This window comes from Meles meles, chromosome 14, assembly GCF_922984935.1.
Source record: "Meles meles chromosome 14, mMelMel3.1 paternal haplotype, whole genome shotgun sequence".
Classification (NCBI taxonomy): Eukaryota; Metazoa; Chordata; class Mammalia; order Carnivora; family Mustelidae; genus Meles; species Meles meles.
The window spans coordinates 27,168,034-27,188,106 of NC_060079.1; the positions used below are offsets into that span (position 1 = coordinate 27,168,034).

At 41.5% G+C, this 20,073-nt stretch overlaps 1 protein-coding gene across 2 annotated transcripts in view; it reads left to right on the forward strand.

Moving 5' to 3' along the window:
• Positions 1-10,475: 10,475 nt before the first annotated feature.
• The window catches only part of HTR2A (5-hydroxytryptamine receptor 2A), a 64,840-nt gene continuing 55,242 nt past the window's right edge, over positions 10,476-20,073 (forward strand). The window contains exons 1-3 of one of the 2 annotated variants that reach the window (XM_045978551.1): positions 10,476-10,847; positions 11,280-12,014; positions 14,808-15,008. In XM_045978551.1, the coding sequence (XP_045834507.1) occupies positions 11,603-12,014; positions 14,808-15,008 (613 nt within the window). In that variant the 5' untranslated portion in view covers positions 10,476-10,847; positions 11,280-11,602. The remainder of the gene's footprint in view (positions 10,848-11,279; positions 12,015-14,807; positions 15,009-20,073) is intronic. The other variant, XM_045978552.1, reaches the window with a different exon arrangement.

A 20,073-nucleotide genomic window follows, 5' to 3' on the forward strand; every position in this document is an offset into this window, starting at 1 on the left:
TCCTGATGCCAAGTGATGGGGAGTTTTTTGTACATGTCTCTTGGCCATTTGTAGGTCTTCTTTAGAGAAATGTCTGTTCCTGTCTTCTGCCCATTTCTTGACTCATTTATTTGATTTTTGGGTCTTGAGTTTGAGAAGTTCTTGTAGATCTTGGATACTAGCCCTTTATCTGATATGTCACTTGCAAGTATCTTTTCCCTTTCTGGAAGTTGTTGTTTTTTTTTTTTTTTAACTGTTTCCTTTGCTGTGGAGAGGCTTTTGCTCTTGATGAAATTCTAATAGTTCATTTTTGCTTTTGTTTCCCTTGCCTATGGAAATGTGTCTAACAAAAAGTTGCCGCAGCCAAGGTCACAGAGGTTTCTGCCTGTGTTCTCCTCTAGGACTTGGAGGGACTCCTCTCTCTTATTTGGGTCTCTCATCCATTTTAAGTTTATCTCTGTGTATGGTGTAATAAAATTGTTCGGTTTCATTCTTCTGCATGTGGCTGTCCAATTTTCCCAGCACCATTTATTAAAGAGACCATCTTTTTTCCATTGGACATTCTTTCCTGTTTTGTCAAAGATTAGTTGGCCATAGAGTTGAGGGTCCATTTCTGGGCTCTCTATTCTGTTCCACTGATCTATGTGTCTATTTTTGTGCCAGTACCATACTGTCTTGATGATTACAACTTTGTAATAGAGCTTGAAGTCCATCATTAGGATGGCACCAGCTCTGGTTTTCTTTTACAACTTTCTTCTGGCTATTCAGGGTCTTTCTTAGTTCCATACAGAAGGGGCACCTGCACCCAATGTTCATAGCAGCAATGTCCACAATAGCCAAACTGTAGAAAGAGCCAAGATTTCCCTCGACAGATGAATGGATAAAGATGTGGTATATGTGTGTCTGTGTGTATACATATATATATATATGTGTGTATATATATACATATATATACACACATATATATATAAAATCTCCAATGGAGTATTACCCCACCATCAAAAAGGATGAATACTTAATTTAAATTGCCATGGATGGAACTGGAGGGTATTATGCTAAGTGAAATAAGTCAATCAGAGAAAAACAGTTATCATATGGTCTCACTCATATGTGGTATAGAAGAAACAGTGCAGAGGATCATAGGGGAAGGTAGGGAAAACTGAGCAGGAAATCATCAGAAGGAAAAACCATGACAGACTCTTAATTACAGGTAACAAACTGAGGGTTCCTGGAGAGATGGGTGGGGGGAATGGGGTAATGGGTGATGTGACGAGCATTGGTGTTACACACACCTGATAAATTACTAAACACTGCATCTAGAAACTAATGATGTACTATATGTTTGTTAATTTATTTTAGATTTCTAAAAAGATGCCAAAAATAAATTAAAAAAATAAAAATTACTGAAATGCAATTATCCAACCTTCACGTCCACCCTTCCATTCTGAGAATTCACCATATACTCGGGCCTAAGTTTTGTGATTGTGGCAGAAAGATCCATAAAAATCAAGTTACCTAACACAGAGGAAGGTCTCTGGGCCATGGACACCATGTATGAATGAGGAACTGTACATCCTGCTGAACACGGAGCAAGGGCACTTCCCTAAGATAGACTTTCCTTAGAAAGGGCAGGAAGAGGCTTTAAAACACTGTGGCAGGAAGAAGCCATAGCAATACTGGAATAATCATCTCCAACTCTCTGTCCATGTGAGGTCTGGAGTAGAACTGACCTGTTTGGTCTAAGGCTCTGGAGCCCTTCATAAACCAGAAGGAATGTGGGGATAACAACGGGCTTTGAAAGGGAGATAATGGACTTAAGGATATATAGGAGCTCAAATAATTAATTTTACAAATAACACATGTGACCTTTTTTATTCCAATATTGTGGAGGTTTTAATATGCTCATGTGCAATGTGTCACCTTATCCTGGATCATGTAGTTTAACATAGTTAGAGATGGACAATAAAGTAGGCATAGTAATTTTATCTTAATGTACAGTAATACGTTTGTCCATTTCAGTCATTTCTGGGACCCCCATGTGAGATCTTTATAAAAGGCCCTGAGGGGCTTACCTGTCAGAATCAGCAATAACAGGTATACAGAAGGAAGTTTGTGGATTTTTAAAGTGAATAATCCAATTTAAAAATATGTAAGTGATGGATCACTAAATTCTACTCCTGAAAGCAAAATTAAACCTGAGCTTAGGTCCAAAAAAAAAAATAAAATAAAATAAAGCCTGACAGCATGAATAGACATTTTTCCAAAGACAACATACAAATGGCCAACAGACACATGAAAAGATGCTCAACATCACTGATGATCTAGGAAAGACAAATCAAAACTACAATGAGATATCACCTCACACCTGTCAGAATGGCTAAAATCAGCAACATGACAACAGGTGTTGGCAAGAATATGGAGAAAGGGAAACGCTCCCGTACAGCCACTGTGGCAAACAGAAAGGAGGTTCCTCAAAAAGTTAAAAATAGAACTATGCTGCAATCCAGCAATCACACTAGGCATTTGACCAAAGAATACAAAAATACTAATTCAAAGGATTACATGCACCCCAATGTTCATAGTAGCATTGTCTACAATAGCCATATTATGGAAGCAGCCCAAGTGTCCACAGACAGATGAATGGATAAAGGTGGAATGTACATACAATGGAATATTACTCAGCAATAAAAAAGAATGAACTCTTGCCATTTTCAACAACCTGGATGGAGCTAGAGAGTGTTATGTTAAGTGAAATTAGCCAGAGAAAGACAAATACAATATGTTCTCACCCATATGTGGGATTTAAGCAACAAAACCAGTGAGCAAAGGGGAAAAAAAAAAAAAGATTCAAAGCAAGAAACAGAGTCTTAACTATAGACAACAAACCGATGGTTACCAGAGGGGAGATGGGTGGGTGGATGGGTTAAACAGATGGGGATTAAGGAGGGCACTTGTTACAATGAACGTGAGGTGATGCCTGTCGGTGTTGAATATTGCAGTGCTCAAACTAATATTGCACAGTTGGTTAACTGGAATTTAAATAAAAGCTTAAAAATAACAACAGCATAAAGATAAAAGGGGCCTCATGAAGGTGAAAATTTGGTTTTTCTGATATACAGCTTTACTCCTGAGGAAGTCAACACTTTCTGTTCAGTTGACTAATCTATGGCTATTGAACCCAGTGGAATATAGAAGAACCAGCTATACTGTGTACCCGTTTTATTCCGTCAAAATTCAAGATGGGGGAGAGCTCCAGTGTGGGTCCAAACAAGGGCACAATCAGGACACAGTGCTAAAAGATACAGCCTTTCCTGAAAGAAGCAAAGACATTAAAAATTTATCCTCTGAGCAGTGAGCTTTCATTTGCATTTCTTCTCATAGGCTGCTTTTTTCATACTGCCGCTTCAGTAAAATGGGCCCAAAGGATTTTTCTCCTTTGGAAAGTATCTCAACTTAAAAGTCACCCCATCCCCTACTACTCCCTCACCACTGTTAAGTTGGAAAATGAGTGGGACACAGAGGAGAGGCCCAAAAGCTGTGAGGCATGACTCTGATCACACAAATAGAACCCTCACAACCCATTCTGGATCACTACATGCCCTAGTTAGGAATAAGTGTGTTTGCCAGGAATAATCCTCCAGCACATTTCACAGACAGCGACCAGGGTGGCTGTATCCACAGTTGGAGCCAGAACAAAATTTGGGATCGTGCCTAAGCATCTTTGAGATACTTTTTACCAATAGGCAACTGCAAAATTTTATGAGGTAATTCTTTGGGATCAGCAATTACATTTGCCTCAATTAGTTCTGTTTCTCTTATTTTAATTATTTTTATTTTCTAAACATTTATGCCTTTAGAGAAAGAAAAAAAGAGCACATGCCTGAGTGGAGGGATGGGGAGGCAGAGGAAGAAGGAGAGAAGCAGACTTCCTGCTGAGCATGGAGCTCCACTCAGGCCAACCCCAGGACCCTGAGATCATGACCCGATCTGAAATCAACCCAACCAACTAAGCCACCCAAGTGCCCCTGTGCTTTTCTGTTACTGGGTAACACTGTATTTTAAATCCTTCTGGTGTACACTGTATGTTAGACTTCAAGGTAAATAAAAATTTTTAAGTATTTTATTCTCTTGGCCCCAGGACACCATATTCTCTGATTTCTCTCCTCCCTTATCACCCACCCCCCACCTTGTGTCCCTTGCAGGTTCCTCATCTCCCTTACCTCTGAATGTTGAGGTATCTCTGGATTCGGTCCTTGGACTGATTCTTACTCTTAGGATGAAATTTCTTAAGTATTTCATAACTTCCAATACCATCTATATACTCACAATATCCTAACTAACATATGCATCCTGGACCTCCCCATTCTCCTTACATTCGACCGTGTTATAAGACATAGTTATTTGTTACATCTCCAGGTTAACGTGCCCAAAGCTGATTTGACATCTATCCAAAACTTGTACCTCTAAAGCCTTCCCCACCCCAGTTAAGGATAACTCCATCTTCCCAGGTGCTCAGATCTAAAACCTGAGTCATCTTTGACACTTGCTTTTCTTACATGCTACATCCCGTCCTTCCACTTCCCACTCTCAGAAGTTCCTTTCCCCCTCCCCACCACTGCCCCATGACCCCATGTTTCTCTTGCATATTTTAACATTTTCAACGATATTGTTCTTAAGGTCACCACCAAACCCATGTTGCTACACCCAATGGACTCATATATGCTTTTATCTTAATACACATCTCAATGGTAGTAGACCTCTTAGCCTTTTTCTTAAAAACACTTTCTCCTGTTGTTCTAGGACACCAGACTCTTCTAGTTATCTTAACATTTCTCAAAGGAATTTTTTGCTGAATCTTCTAGTTCTTTCAAACCTTTAGTATATGTGCTGCCGAAGCGAGCACTCTTTCAAACCTTTAAAATCCACCTCTTCTCTTCAAATCAAGATCATTCCAGCAATTATTTCCTGCTTCTATTGCATTGTCCATTTCTCCCTTTCTTCTGGTTCATTTCCATGATCACAAACCATGTTATAATTTATCCCTTTTTCAAAAAATCCTCTTTGCCTCTTCTCCTATCAGTTACAACTCCATTTAGGTTTTCCAAGAAAAATCCTCAAAGTAACTGTCCATACGGTCTATACTTAATACTTCTTTCTATTTTTAAAATCCATGCTATTAGGCTCTTACTTCAACTGCTGTAAACAGTTCTAATCAAGCCAAAAGCTTCCATTCGACAAATACGATAGTCATTTCTTATCTCTCATACTGAGCTCAGGAGTAGTGTTTTACTGTTGAGTATACTCCCCCACTTCACTGTCTTTATCTACCTTACTTCCGGGATGTCACTCCGTCCCTCCTTACTCACTGGCTGCTCCTTCTCATTCTAACTGAGTAGTTCCCTCTAGATTTCTCCAACCTCAAAATTCTGAAATAATCCAGGGCCCATTCCTCAAACTTCTTTTCCTTTCTCTATTTCCACTCACCCCCCCTCAGATGATCTCACCCAGTTTCACACTTTATATACCATCCACATGCCATTGATCACCAAGTTTATACCTCCTCCCTATACCCCTGTACTCCTACTTGCTATCACCAACTACTTTAGTACATGAATTAAAGCAGGAACCTTATCTTTAATGTTATGCTCAGCACTACAACAGTAGAGTGCTCAAAGGTTATCTGTTGTTATTTTCATGAGTATTGTTCAATACCCCTGTGAGAAAATTTAAAGTTAGTAGCTAACTCCAAGTAACTGCTTCTTTTACATAAGTCAATGGTGTAAGAGAAAGCAGTTTAAGGCCTTGTTTTCAAACAATCTGGTTTGTTCTAAACCTGAGAACTGGAACATCCAAAGGGAGGAATAGATTATTTATCATTCAGGAAATGTTTTGTGAAAATTTGTTCTCATTCCTAGACTATTAATAAGATTTGGACAGCATAAATCTCAGGAACGTATTCTTTTAAAGGAACATAGAGTTAATGAATTCTATGCAGCCATTTCAAAATAAAATCAGATCTAGTCCATTGAGCAGAGGTAAAGTTGGCATGGTCTTGGAAAAAAAACTAAAAAGAATGGGTCAAAGATCTAGTCCATGTTTCTTTGAACAAGAGAAAATAAATGATTTCCCAAATATCCAGACCATGTAACAGTTTTTCAGGCTACAATCCATAGAAAGTTTATGCATAGCAACATGGGTAAGTCTCATAAACATACTGTTGAGCAAAAGAAGCCAGAACCAAAATGAGTATATACTACCTGCTTCCATTTAAATCAAGGTTAGAATAACAGGAGAGGACGTTCACACGTGATAGTAATGGTGGCTGTCTTTACTTGGGGGATGGTTACACGGGTATGTAGTTGTCAGCTTGAACTATACACTTAATATATTGACACTTTAAATTGGGTTACATTTTACATTCATTGAACAAAGAGTCCTGAAATCGGTGTTCTGGGGCATAGATGGGGAGTGAGCAAGGTAAAATCAACAAATTTCTTCACTGCACCATCTCTTGCTGCATTTAAGAGGTTAACATACACTCCAGATCTCTAAGAGAAGGCTATAGGATGCATTATGTTCCAGCCTTGCTTGCTCAAAGAATTGCCCTCACACATATACTAATATGTGTAGGGCACGGATGTTTCAGAACCCACTAACTTTAAACTGGAAAAAAGTTAAGGGCTACAAATACTACCACAGCTATTAAAAAAAAAAAAAAATCAACACCTGATTTAAGCAGTCCTCTTTTAGGGAATACTTCCCATAATAAACTGGTTGCAAAACATATTCCCTAAAGAAAGTCCAATTATGTACTTAAGAAACTGTGTCCCAAATAAGTTTCATTTTGGGGTTGTTGACCTTAAATTCTTTTTTTTTTTCTTTTAAGATTTTATTTATTTATTTGACGAGAGAGATCACAAGTAGGCGTGGGGGGTGGGGTGGGAAACAGGCTCCCCGCTGAGCAGAGAGCCCGATGTGGGACTCAATCCCAGGACCCTCAGATCATGACCTGAGGTGAAGGCAGAGGCTTAACCCACTGAGCCACTCAGGCACCCCGACCTTAAATTCTTTATGGAAGTAGTTAGACAGTAAAGCCAGTTGTCTCTTGCAGAACTTTTGGTTTATGAGAAGAAAGTATTCATCAACATAATTTTTTTGTTTTGTTTAAAGACATTAAACTCATCCAGAATGGCATTGAAGCATTAAAACACATGCTTAGGGGTGCCTGGGTGGCTCAGTGGGTTAAGCCTCTGCCTTGGGCTCAGGTCATGATTTCAGGGTCCTGGGATCAAGCCCCACATTGGGCTCTCTGCTCAGCTTTCCCCCACCCTGCCTGCCTCTCTGCCTACTTATGATCTCTGTCAAATAAATAAATAAAATCTTAAAAAAGAAAACCCACATGTTTAAAAATGCTGGCCTTAGGTTCCCCAGGAAGCCAACTGTGAGACAGACTTGTGTGTGGGAGATTGATTGCTGAGAGCTCCAAATTGATACCTGCAGGGGAGCGATGGAGGCAGGACTAGGCACGGGGAGGAGATTAACGGTGATGCAGTCTCAACAAAGGCCTGGGCAGATCCCATGGAGACTCTGGGACCAGGATGGCCCTTCTACCTCATCCAGCCTCGAGGCAGGGAAGCCAGACTTCTGTAACCTCACAAGAAACCAGTTCTATTCTGGCTGCCCTAGGGGAGAGACATGGCTATGGGCAAGGTGGTCTCTTTGGCTGAGGGTAGTTTTCAGACCAAGAATCAGCTGAGAGCCATCAGCTTTCAACACTTCCAGCAACAGGGAGAATGAGTACCTCTGTCCCAAAGAGGTTGCTGAGCTGCACACCAATGTTCACTTTAGCAGCCAACGTACAGCCCTCTTTGAAACTCAAGAGTGTCTGACCTCCAAGAAACCATTCCCACCAAATCTAACTCCCATGCTGTTAACAGAGTAGCCAAGGGTCTGATTTTTGACCACATTCCTTTGCCCTGGACTAGTATTCATGGAACTGCAAATAATCTCCAATGGCTACGAACAAAATTATTTCACAATAGAAACCATATACCAAGGAATTCATTGACGAGCTTTGCCATAATTGGAAACCTGGCTGCCCCTGAAAACATCAAGCCTGAAAACATCAGGTTTCTCCAAGAAAAACACAGCAACCCATAAAACAAAATAAAAAAGGCCTTAATTTTCTAACAAAATTTTTAATCATATTTCCCCTTGCCCTCCTTAATAAAATTTAGCATCCCACTGCACAAAGTAATGAAAAAGGAAGTAGAGTTCTTTTGTTTCACCCTGATTAAGCTTTTTAATACAGGCTGCCGACTCACTTCTTCTTTCAAAATGCATTTACCGACCTTCCCTTTGGAGATACCATGCTTGGTCTTATAGGTAAGAGATGACTAAGAAGTTCGCCATCTAATAAAGACAGACATATAAATTATCAGTCATACGTTTCATTCAACAAACAGACCTAAGCACTATATGTATGACCATTAACAAGACAAATGTAGTCTTTGCCTACATGCAAGGTGAGACATGATAGAAGAGAAAGCTTCTGAAAATGCCATGCTCATTGCCTATACTGGGGAAGAGAGCTATGGAAATCTTGACAACTGTAAACCGATGATTAGCCTTTACAGAGCACTCAAGTTTGTACATGACTGGTACATTTTTACTCTCAATCAATCCTCTCATATAGATATTATCTTCCCCTATTTATAGCTAAGGAAATTAAGACACAGAGGTTAAGCAGCTTAGTCCAGGTCACCCAGGGGTTGAGTGCCAGGAGTGGATCAAGGACTTACCTTCAGAACTGAGCCTTGAAAACTGAGTAGGAATTTGCCAGATGGATACTAAGAGGGGGTGGTGAGAGCATTCCAGACCCAGGGAACTTCAAGTACAAACACTTTAAAATTATCAACCTGCAAGTTTGTCTCCATGTAGGCTGCTTGTAGAAGAAAACAGGAGTCTAGGCCTGGGAAGTGGGAGCAGTGGGGGACAAAGATGGGAATTGTGTCCCACAAGGGAGAGGCTAAAGGAATGGAAGCACAAATTGGTGGGAGTGATGTCAATTGTTTCAACAACATCAAATATGATTAATAAAAATGACTAACATTAAGAGCATCCTCTAAGCATGTTGGTTTAAGTATTTACATGCAAGACCCCGTTTTAGTTTCACCGCCACCTTGAAGGAGGTACAACTATGGTCCCATTTAAAGTGAGAATACGGAGTCTTAAAGAGGACGGCTAGATTGTCCAGGGTTCTACTGTTGGACTTACCAAGCTGGGATTCAAAACTAAGGAGCTGGGCTCTCAACCTGGGCTCTCAACTGCCCGCTCAAACTGCACAGCAATCACACTCTCCTCCTCCAAGGCATGGCATCAAGAGCAAGTTCCCACAAGGGAGAGGCTCCAGCCCAGAAGACAGGTAAAATGCGGGCTGGAGGATGAGAAGTCTGTGTACACACAAGTGGCCCTACAGACTACGATCAGGCAGTGAGAAGGAAGAAAGAGTCTTGGCTAACAGCCAGCTGTCTGAAGAGATGCTGATTCTGTTGACCAAGAGAATGGGTGGAGATAGCACCAAGAAGCCGGTAGGGGGACAGGAGAAAGATGCAGAGGTCAAGGTCCTCTAGGGCACAGATGAAGGTCTCAGTAGGCAGCTGGTTATTTAGGTCAAGAGCAGAGAAATCACCTAAGAAGGTACCGGTTTGTCCAAGGACATGCTGAAGGCACACAAGTAACAGAATTTGTCTAGAGAGAATGTGAAGATAATAACAGAAACCTAGAAAACCACCAATCTTCAGGATAAGAATCCTTTTTTTCATCTGTAAAAATGAGGCTATCTAGTGTATATACATATATACACCTCGTGTACCTGCCACATAGCTTCAGTCTTTAGAATTGAGAAGGGGCTTTTTTTTTTTTTTTTAATAAAGAAGGCAGGAGGTCTTTAAAATGATCTCTGAAAAACCCCTCTTCCATATGTGAGGTTTTGAATTACTTCTAGGTAAGATTATTTCTGGGGAAAATAAGTTAGTTGAATGGTGCATGCTACTAATAAGTAAAAATACTACTGACAGTTTGAGTATCTCCAGGAGGAGCTTGGCCGCCCTGAGCCCAAGTTGCTGACGTCAGCAACTGCACTTCAAACAGCACTGTGGGCTCTGGGGGGGAAGAACAGCACGCTTACAGTGCTCCCGGGATATGCCATTTTCTAGCCTTATTTACATGCTCCCCCACCCTAAGAACCTCACAGCACAGCTTAACTGCCTTAGCCATCTGCATAAAAGGCAATTCCTGACGTAAGAGAACTTCCCTATGTTAACATGTGGCCAAAAGAGAAAGAGAGAGAGAGAGAGAAACAAGGGGGAAAAAAAAAAAACAACAAAAAACCCTGCCTGTTTGGTCCGCCCTCCTGGGCTGTTGCTACCTTGCAGTTTATGACATACAGATAGAGGGAGATCTGGTGTGAAGTGAACGAGGCAGCCTGAGAGCTGGTCCATTCCCAGGGAAACCACGAGTCCCCTGGCACAGGCAGCTCTCCCTACTTTCCGGAGGGATTTCTTTTGTGTGACTTGGAGAGGGGCTCATGAATGATTGCTAAACATGTGCCTCGCTCAGGCAAGCCGTGCAGGGAGGGAGTGACCCAGCCGAGTGTGGGCAGAGCCGGCGAACACAGACCGCGCAGTGCTGGAATTGGCTCCACTCTTGCAGTTTTTGAAGTCAGCAAAACAGAAATCAAATTACTCTCCTGTTATGCCGGTTGAGGCTCAAGAAGAAGGGACTCCACACTGGCTTAATTACCGTGGGAGATGCAGCAAGTCCCAGAACGGCAAAGTATGTCTAACGTGTGGACCCTGAAGACAAATGTAAGTTCTCACGCTGCTTTTATTTCTGTGTTAATTTTCTTTCTGCCTTGAAATCACGCTTGGCCGAAATGTTACCATTTCAATGAGAATTTCTAGTGTGAAAAGTTGTCTGCTAATCTTTGCTTAAGAGTTTTCTTTTTATTTTTATTATTAACTAAGCATAATGCAAATGGAAATTCCCGACAGCAGCTGTGGCCATTCAGCCTAGAGACGGAGAACTATAGCCCCAAGTATATCCAATTACTATGGGATTAACACAGGATGTATTTTTAATTGCCTTTCTTAATGTAGAATGCATACCGCCCCACTGTTTTGGATTGCATGCTGTTTTAATACTGCTGTGGCTAAACTAGTGGGATCAACAAAACCCACAAAATGAGACAGAGCTCAATGAGATTCCTGGTAATTACAAAACTTTTCTTTCCTGGCCAGGATCACATTTTTCTCCCCGAATGCTCCAAACTCTGCAACCTCTGTTAAAAAGTTCATCCTGCTTTTCTGACCTTGCTTTGAAGGAAAAAAAAAAAAAATGAAACCAGACAAGACTCCACTAACCCCATGAAGGAAGGAAATACAAAAAGCCATTGCAGTTCAGCTCCCATTGTAATCATGAGAGAAAAAAGGCGACCCAAGGAGCCCAGCATGTACGCCGGCTTCAGTGTGACAGAGTGTGGGGACAGAAAGATGGATGGCGAGTTGAGGCTCTAACTTGGTAGTTTTTCTTTACTTCATCTGCTACAAATTCCGGCTTAGAAATGGATATTCTTTTTGAGGAAAATGCTTCATTGAGCCCAACAATAAACTCCTTAATGCAATTAAATGAAGACCCAAGGCTCTACATCAATGACTTTAACTCCGCAGAAGCTAACACTTCAGATGCATTTAACTGGACAGTGGACTCGGAAAATCGAACCAACCTTTCCTGTGAGGGCTGTCTCTCACCACCATGCTTCTCCTTACTTCATCTCCAGGAAAAAAACTGGTCTGCTTTGTTGACAGCTGTAGTGATTATTCTAACCATTGCTGGGAACATACTCGTCATCATGGCAGTGTCCCTAGAGAAAAAGCTGCAGAACGCCACCAACTATTTCCTGATGTCACTTGCCATAGCTGATATGCTGCTGGGTTTCCTTGTCATGCCCGTGTCCATGCTAACCATCCTGTATGGTGAGTGGCATTAGCTTCCCAGCTGCACCCACATGGGTAATAGACAGCATGTGCATGTTAGGAGCAGATGAGCCGGGGCTCAAGGGACATACTAAACACAAGGGTTTATTTATAGACAGGGGTCTACCATGTTACGCTGGTTAAATCTTAAATTGGCTTTCACATACTAAGAGATCAGAAAACCTATTATCCTTGGAGAGTTTGTGCTTTGAAACACGTACATTTTATGTAGTCACTTTAAATGCCCCCCATACGGTCATAAAGCAGTAGTTTAGCTGTCATTCTGAATCCACTGGATTTTCGCGTCTATATATTCCCAAGTATCCCAGCCTTCAGGACAGAACAGTTTTAGCTTTGTCACACAGTTTTCAGCACTTCTAATGGAGTGGCAAACCATCCCGATTACCTTGGAACACGTGCAGGGAGAACATCTGCAGTACCGTGGGTCTGATGTTAAAATATGCAGCTTCTACCTTAGAATAAATAAATTAACTCCCGTTTCAATTGTCCCCTACTTCCAGAGAAGCTAATTTAGAAGTATGCCTTTAAATCATACCCTCAACTCTTTAAAAATACATATACACCAAGTCCTCCAGTGTGGTTTGGAAGAGGGTAGAAAACAAATGGGAAGACATTAATCTTGCTTTCTTCAACAGTTTGAAAGAGTCAAACCTCTCAGCAAGTCAGCAAACACTGGTACGGCTTCAGCTGGAAGCAGAATGTGATGTTCTTTTCAAATTATGAGTAATACAGTTGGATTTCTTTTTTGAAGAGTATTTAGACTGCTGACATAGGCACGTAGCAGTCACCTTATGGTCTTTGTAAAAGGAGATTTTCTGTCCAAGTCTTAAGGGCTAAAGTATATATATATATTACCCCAGCGCGGAAGGGTATGGAGGAGGAAGGAGATGGGCAATGGCGAGCGGGCGCCAGGTCGCACCGGGTCCATACTGCTCTTTGCTAGGACAGCCTCCGTTTGACCACTCAAATGTCACACCAGGATGATTTCATCAAATTTGCCTGTCATTTCCCAGACATGCTGCAGAGGTTCTGGCTTCTAAGGCCTGACCCCCGCCTCGAAGGCAAATTCCGGGAGTGGTGCATGGCTCCCAGAGGTCCCGTCAGGGCACTAAAACCACTGCCAGAGGGTGGAGGTGACCCTAGTGGCAGATGGGGAGCAGGTACCCACCAGCTGGCTTAAGAAGCTAGGACCTGGCAGCTGCCTCCCGCTCGGGGTGCAAGGGCGCCCCCTGGCGGCGGCTGTTCCGCATGCAGCCAATTCCAGCCAGAGTTTCAACTCTCACTGGGACTGGTCCTCTCTCACCCCTCAGGGTGAGGAAATGCCCCCTCCCTATCCCTGCTTCGGAAACCAGACTGTGGCCCAACCTCAGCTGTCTCCTTGCAGAGAGAACTCCCAAGGGCCAACATCAGTTCCGACCAGACAAAGTGTGGCTTCCCTCCAGGCACTGCAAAGGAAGAGGCTCTTGTTTTAGCTCCAGTTTTTTGGCAAGTAGAGTGAAAGGCATTAAGTTAGACTTGTATCCTGCACCCTTTATTCCCCAAATATAGGTGGTGGCATTTTGGTGGAATACACTTGCACATGCGGAATCTGTTCAGCTTTGCGGGTCTGGACTACTGACGAGAAAAGGTGATCTTTAGGATTGCCTTTTCACTTGTACGCAGATGTAACATCGCTTAAACAGTTATCAAAACTAATTTGGGTTTATCTAACCACTGGATCCCCTGTACAACAAGAACAGGACACTTAGAATATGCACTATGGACCTCCCGCAGTGCTCTTCATACTGGGATCATGGTGACAGCTCTGGAACACTCTGTTTGGGGCCACCTCCTCCTAACCTCCTGAGAACCAGAACCTAGAGAAAAAGCTTCTTGGCTGATTCTCAAGTGCAGCCAGGGCTGACAACCACTGCTCACGCAGCTGTTGCCCAAGTGTTATCCCAGGACCAGGAACACCACCTGGAAACTGGTTAGAAATGGCCGTTCTCCTCCCCCACTGCAGAGTCACAAAATCGACACCTCCAGGTGGGATCCAACAGTACCATTTCAAGACCCTACTTGGGAGGCCCTGAGGCTCACTGAGTTTGAGGACCACTGCCCTGAAACACTCATCAGGACAAGAACACAATGCTTTTCTGCATATCCCCCCCACACACACATACCCCAAATTTGAGTTGAACCCCTAAAGCATAATGTGATTATTTTTCATTTTTCCAGAAAATATTCTCAATCTGGACTTTTTCATCATTTATTCATTCACACCAATAGCATTTATTGAGAAACCACTAAATGATATCACTGTGCAAGACTGAGCCGTTATAGTTATGGTGACTAAGAGGTGAGCCGAACCTCAGGGAACCCACAGTATGTCAAAGATGTGAACAAGGCGTTTCAATAGAGGAGCTCCAAAGCTATTGAGACTTCTAACTCCTTAAAAACAAAGAAAAAATGGTAGATGCTGTTAGGGGACACAGAGCAAGAGAAACCCTGAGGACAACCCAAGGTTACCACAACACAGTGGCATAGAACTCCAGCCCCAAGCAATTTCTAAACCCTGAGTTCATCAGCTTGTAGGATCTGAACATTGTTCAGTACAATTGTTCTTGGGCTTTTAAAATACTGAAAATATCTTGTATTACCCTTTGCCACCAACTGTGCCTTCCCCACTCCACCCTACCCCCAGAATAGTAGCCCTTCTGGCAGGCTGGGTTCCATGCACTGCACTGTGGGAGGCCCGAGATCCCTTATTGATGCTAAACTTTTGCATCCCAGGTTACCGGTGGCCTCTGCCTAGCAAGCTCTGTGCTGTCTGGATTTACCTGGACGTGCTCTTCTCCACGGCTTCCATCATGCATCTCTGTGCGATCTCACTAGACCGCTACGTTGCCATCCAGAACCCCATCCATCATAGCCGGTTCAACTCCAGAACCAAGGCCTTTCTGAAAATAATTGCTGTTTGGACCATATCAGTGGGTAAGTGGGTACGGAATTTCAGGGGCTCATCTGAAGTAACCATCCATGCCTTCCAAAAATACTTGTTCTGTTTTATTGTCCGAAAAACTGATATACTGGCTGCATGGGGTTTTTGTTATTGTCATCTCTAGATTGCAATGCCGTATTTCTCAGACTTGCTTTGGGAAGAAAAAGTATCAACATCACTGGCTGACAGCCTAAATTTGCCCAGTTAAGAACAGACACCTACAGAGCCAGTTAGAAATAACTGCGCCAGGGGCGCCTGGGTGGCTCAGTGGATTAAGACGCTGCCTTCGGCTCGGGTCATGATCTCGGGGTCCTGGGATCGAGCCCCGCATCGGGCTCTCTGCTCCGCGGGGAGCCTGCTTCCTCCTCTCTCTCTGCCTCTCTTTCTGCCTGCCTCTCTGCCTACTTGTGATCTCTCTCTCCCTGTCAAATAAATAAATAAAATCTTTAAAAAAAAAAAGAAAGAAAGAAAGAAAGAACTGCGCCATAGCCACTTTCAAATTCACTACTCTAACTCTTGAGTTCCCCTGGAGACCTCCACATTTATCATCCCTGCCCTAGTCCATTTAAGATGGCAGATTCCCCATGCTGGAGAATACTCAGCTTCTGGAGGCTGGAGAAAGGTACCAGGGACTGTAACTCAGAGGCAGAAGGTGAGGACAGAGGAAGGTGGCAGGACTAGCTCAGGGGCAAGGCACTTCTGCCCGCCCAGTACCTCTGTAACCCCTCCTCTTGTTAGGTCACCACACACCCGAAGATTTCAACCCCGTTCACTTGCTTTGATTACACATTCCCCTCTGACCGGTATTGATCTCCTGTCACAACCAACTCAACAGGCAGGAAGGCCCAGATAATGGGAGCCAAAGGGTCAGCTCACAGGTAGCTAAGTCAATGGCACCTGTCACCTCAACAGACTTGGTTTGTAACCAAAAATTCCCTGGGATTTAAGGAGACAAAGCTTTTCAGGCAAGGACACTGCACCTGCTTGTGGCCACAGCAGTATTTGCATCTGCTAACAGGAGCAAGGCTATGGGATTTGACGGCAGGCTTGACACCAAAAATTTCAGAGTCTTTGTGATAAAAATCCAAGTTAATAGCAAACGCAATGGGATATTTTGTGGTTTTCCATTCCTCCTACTTGCCTTGCTGCTAAAAGGGTCCTCTGCAGAATAGGTAACTCCATTTTAGGGATGAGCAAATGGGGCTTCAACAAGTGAGATGACCCGCACCAGACCCCACAGCTAGGACACAGGACAGTGCCTGTTTCCTAATGGAAATGCTAACAAATTATATTTGCAGGATTTTCAAATTTTGAAGAGTCTTATCTAGTTTCCATTTTAAACTTCCTAGTACAGGTTGAGGTGGATAGAAGAGTTCATTATGCTTATTTGATCAATTAGGGTACCAGTGCCTAGAGTGGCTTTGTGGTTTGCTGTGCCAGCTCTTCAGCCGGTGACAGGGCCGGGACTCCAAACCTCTGGTGCCAAGCCATGCTCTTTCTGCTGCATGACCACCTTCTTTAGAAAACCGTTTTTGTGAAAAAAAGAAAAAAAGAAAAAGAAAAAAAAAGAAAAGAAAAAGAAAAAGAAAAGTAGCATGTGGTTTCTTAGACTCCTTCTATCAGGAACAACAGAATGAAAGACCAGTGGTTCTCAATCCCAGCTACACCTAAGAACACATGTGGAGCACTGGGATTTAATTGATCCATGGTGGGGTGACTAAGGAGCAACCAGGGTAAAGGACCATTGAAACACATGCGCTTAGCAAAGGTGGCCGATAATGCAAACAAAGCAAACCATGCTATCATCAGGTTTATTCTAGTGTTCCCCTCGTACACAGTCGTACTGGGGAGACAGAGGCTTGGGAGCGTCACCCATCTTCTACCTTCTGCCATACAGAAGGAGAAGGAAGCCCTTGCTCCCTCACGTACAGCTCAATAGCACTTGTCCTAAGGAGCTGTTTCTGAGCAAAGACAACCAGCCCGCGGTATTTAAAGCGCCTTACAGAAAATAAACTGCAGAGAAGTTGCACGAGATGACATCACTCCATTCTGCTCTCGCTCCAGGAGACGGGCAGGCTGGATGGGTGTGGGGGTGCAAGGAGGGGTCATCACCAATGTGGCCATACTTACAACACAGCTACAATGTGTGGAGCACTAAATACACGAAGATGAGTAAGATAAGTATTTGGAGACTTCCAACAAGGTGATGGAAGAAGGCAAATAAGGAAATAAAAAAGCTCTATATCACAAGTCTGAGATAGAAGGCTGAGGAGATAGCATTTGGGAAAAGGTTAAAAAAAATTCTAACTAAGAGCCTGAAGATGCTCAGCACAAACATCTGAATTTTCTGCTACTGTTTCCACTTCTGTTTTACATTTAGATACTTAGTCCAGATGGAATTTTGTGTATACAATCTAACAGATTTCTTCTACCAGTGAATATGGTCTTTTTAGCATCTATTGATATATCAGTACACTGAAGTTGAAAAACGGATATTTTGTTTTCTTGATAGATCTGAACTGCCCTTGCATTCCTGAAATGCATTTATAAATGAAATTGGCTTTGGAGGACTTTGTTAGTTGGTTTATTATTCTTACAAGGTTGTTTTTTTTTTTTTTTTTAGCTATATTAAATAAATTTGGGATATTACTGGTTTTTTCTCTGTGGTCTTCAAATACTTAAATGGGAATGTTCTTTAAAAGGTTTTATAGAACCTAGTTCTAAAGCTCTGTCATGCTGGAACCTTTCTAAATGTTCTCTTTAATTACAACTCGAAACCTTCTTCAGTAGTTATTGACATTTTCTACCTGGTCTTGGGTTAGTAGCTATGTAGAAAGTTGAGATTATCCTTTTATATGGATTCTTGATTATTAAATGCAATTCTTCTTGCTTTAACATCTACTTCATCTGATATTAGTATAGCTCTGCCAGTTCCCTTTTGGTTATTTTCTGAATATATCCTATTCCATCTTATTACTGTCACTTCTTCCTGATTTAATATTTAAAGTACATTGCCTACAAGCAGCACATAAAATTTTCTTTAATCCAATCTATCTTTTCATTGGAATATTTAACCCATTTATAACTAATGCAGCCCAGATACATAGTATTTGGGTTTAAAATGACCCTGTTACTTTTTTCTTTTGTCCCATTTATTCTATATTCTAGTTTCTATCCTTGCCTTCTTATGGCCTGATCAAGAATTCATTGTTCCCCATTATAAGCTTGTTATCCATTCTTTTAAATCTTTATGATTTATTTTTTTAACCTAATAGAGCCTAAAAAATTACTTTACCATTTCTTAGATAACGGGAAACCTCTGGAATATTTGACTCCATTTATCCCTATCTTTCACGTTCTCTTTTCCTATTATCTAATTTTAAGTATCCTTTTAAAAACCATAGGACATAAGTGTTCTACTATTTCCCACATATTGAACATTTCTGTGGTCGTTCATTGCTTCTGTCATTTCCATGATTCTGCCTGTCTTTTCCATGATTCATAGTCCTTACTTCTGAATTTTAGAATGACCATGTAGTTTTCTTTCAGCTTGTTATTCTAAACATCTTTATTTAGCCTTCCTTTTAAGCATATTTTTTGCTCAATGTGCAACTCAAGATTTCTGGTTTTCCAGTAATTTAGAAGGGGCATTCCAAAGTTCTAGCTTATGTAATTTTGATAGTGAGAATTCAGCTGTCAGACTTAGTGTCCCTTAGAAACTACCAGCCCTTGCCACCCCTTGCTACTTTAGGATTCTTTCTTTGTATTTTAGAAATTTAACTATGATGTGCCCAGATATGTCTGTTAGTTTTGGGTTTGTCCTGCATGGTGTTTATATTCATTCTTTAATTTTTTGCTCAGTGCTTTTGTTAATTTAGCAACATTTTTGGCCGTTATCTTTTCAAGAATTGCTTTTGCTACAACTTTTCTTCCCAACACATTTCTTAGATTTGTTTCCCAGATGATAGAAATTTTACCCATGGTTACAACTCAAATAAATCTTCTACATTTTTCCATCTTTAAGTCTTTAGTCCACGTAGTTTTACTCCCTTCTCTAGATTATTAATCCTCTCACCAGCTATTTCAAATTTGCTGCTCAACAAATGTATTATAGCCTTAATAGGTCACTGTAATTCTACTTTTAAAATTCCCATTTTATTGTATTTAGTTCTGAAATAATTCTCCATGGTTTCATCGGTTTTCTCAAATGTTAATCACAGATGTTTGGACAGCTGATTACCTGGGATATTCTGTTTTCTGGAGTCTTTTCCCCTTTGGCTATTAGTATACCTGGTAATTTTATTTTAATTGAATACCGGACACTGTGTTAAGGAAAAAAAAAAGGAAATAAAATATTAGTATTCTTGTTCAGAGAGGCGTTCTTTAGTTGTATCAGGCAGTTGTGATAAATCTCTTTAATCCAATTAGGAACTGAGCTTATTTTAGGCTGGTTTTCATAAGCACTGTTTTTTAGTTTATCCTTACACCTAAGGTATATGCCTTCCTTCTTTCAAATGAAAGCCTGAGGTGTTCTCCATTTTGAAGAACTCTGAAATCCTATCCCCTAATCCTATCCCCTCAGCACAGATTATTCAACTACTCAGCCTCTAAGTCCATCCCTCAAATGGACTGGTAAATGACTGAGAAAAGGGCTCACATGAATACCTTCCTTCTCTTCACTTCACTCCAGAAGCTTAATTCTTGAAATCCTGGCTACCTTGGGTAGCCCTAACCCAATTTTTTATCTCCCTAGCCCCTGAGACATGGTTTTGAGCCTTGAGTTTTGCCTTATATGAAACTAGCATTGCCATACCTCTTCCTTATTTGAAATTCTCCATTTCATCTTTTCTCATCTCTTCATTTCTGTCATATCTTTGTTCCTTTGATATTTTCACATTTTTAAAACACAATCTTCCTACCTCTGTCTTTTGATAAAGAAATTCATCCTGTCTGTATTACTATCACAATTGGCAAAAATCAATTTTATTCTTCCCATCTTCTATTTCCTGTATTTCCTTTATAACAGTTCATTTACCTTATTTCATGAATTTACTGACT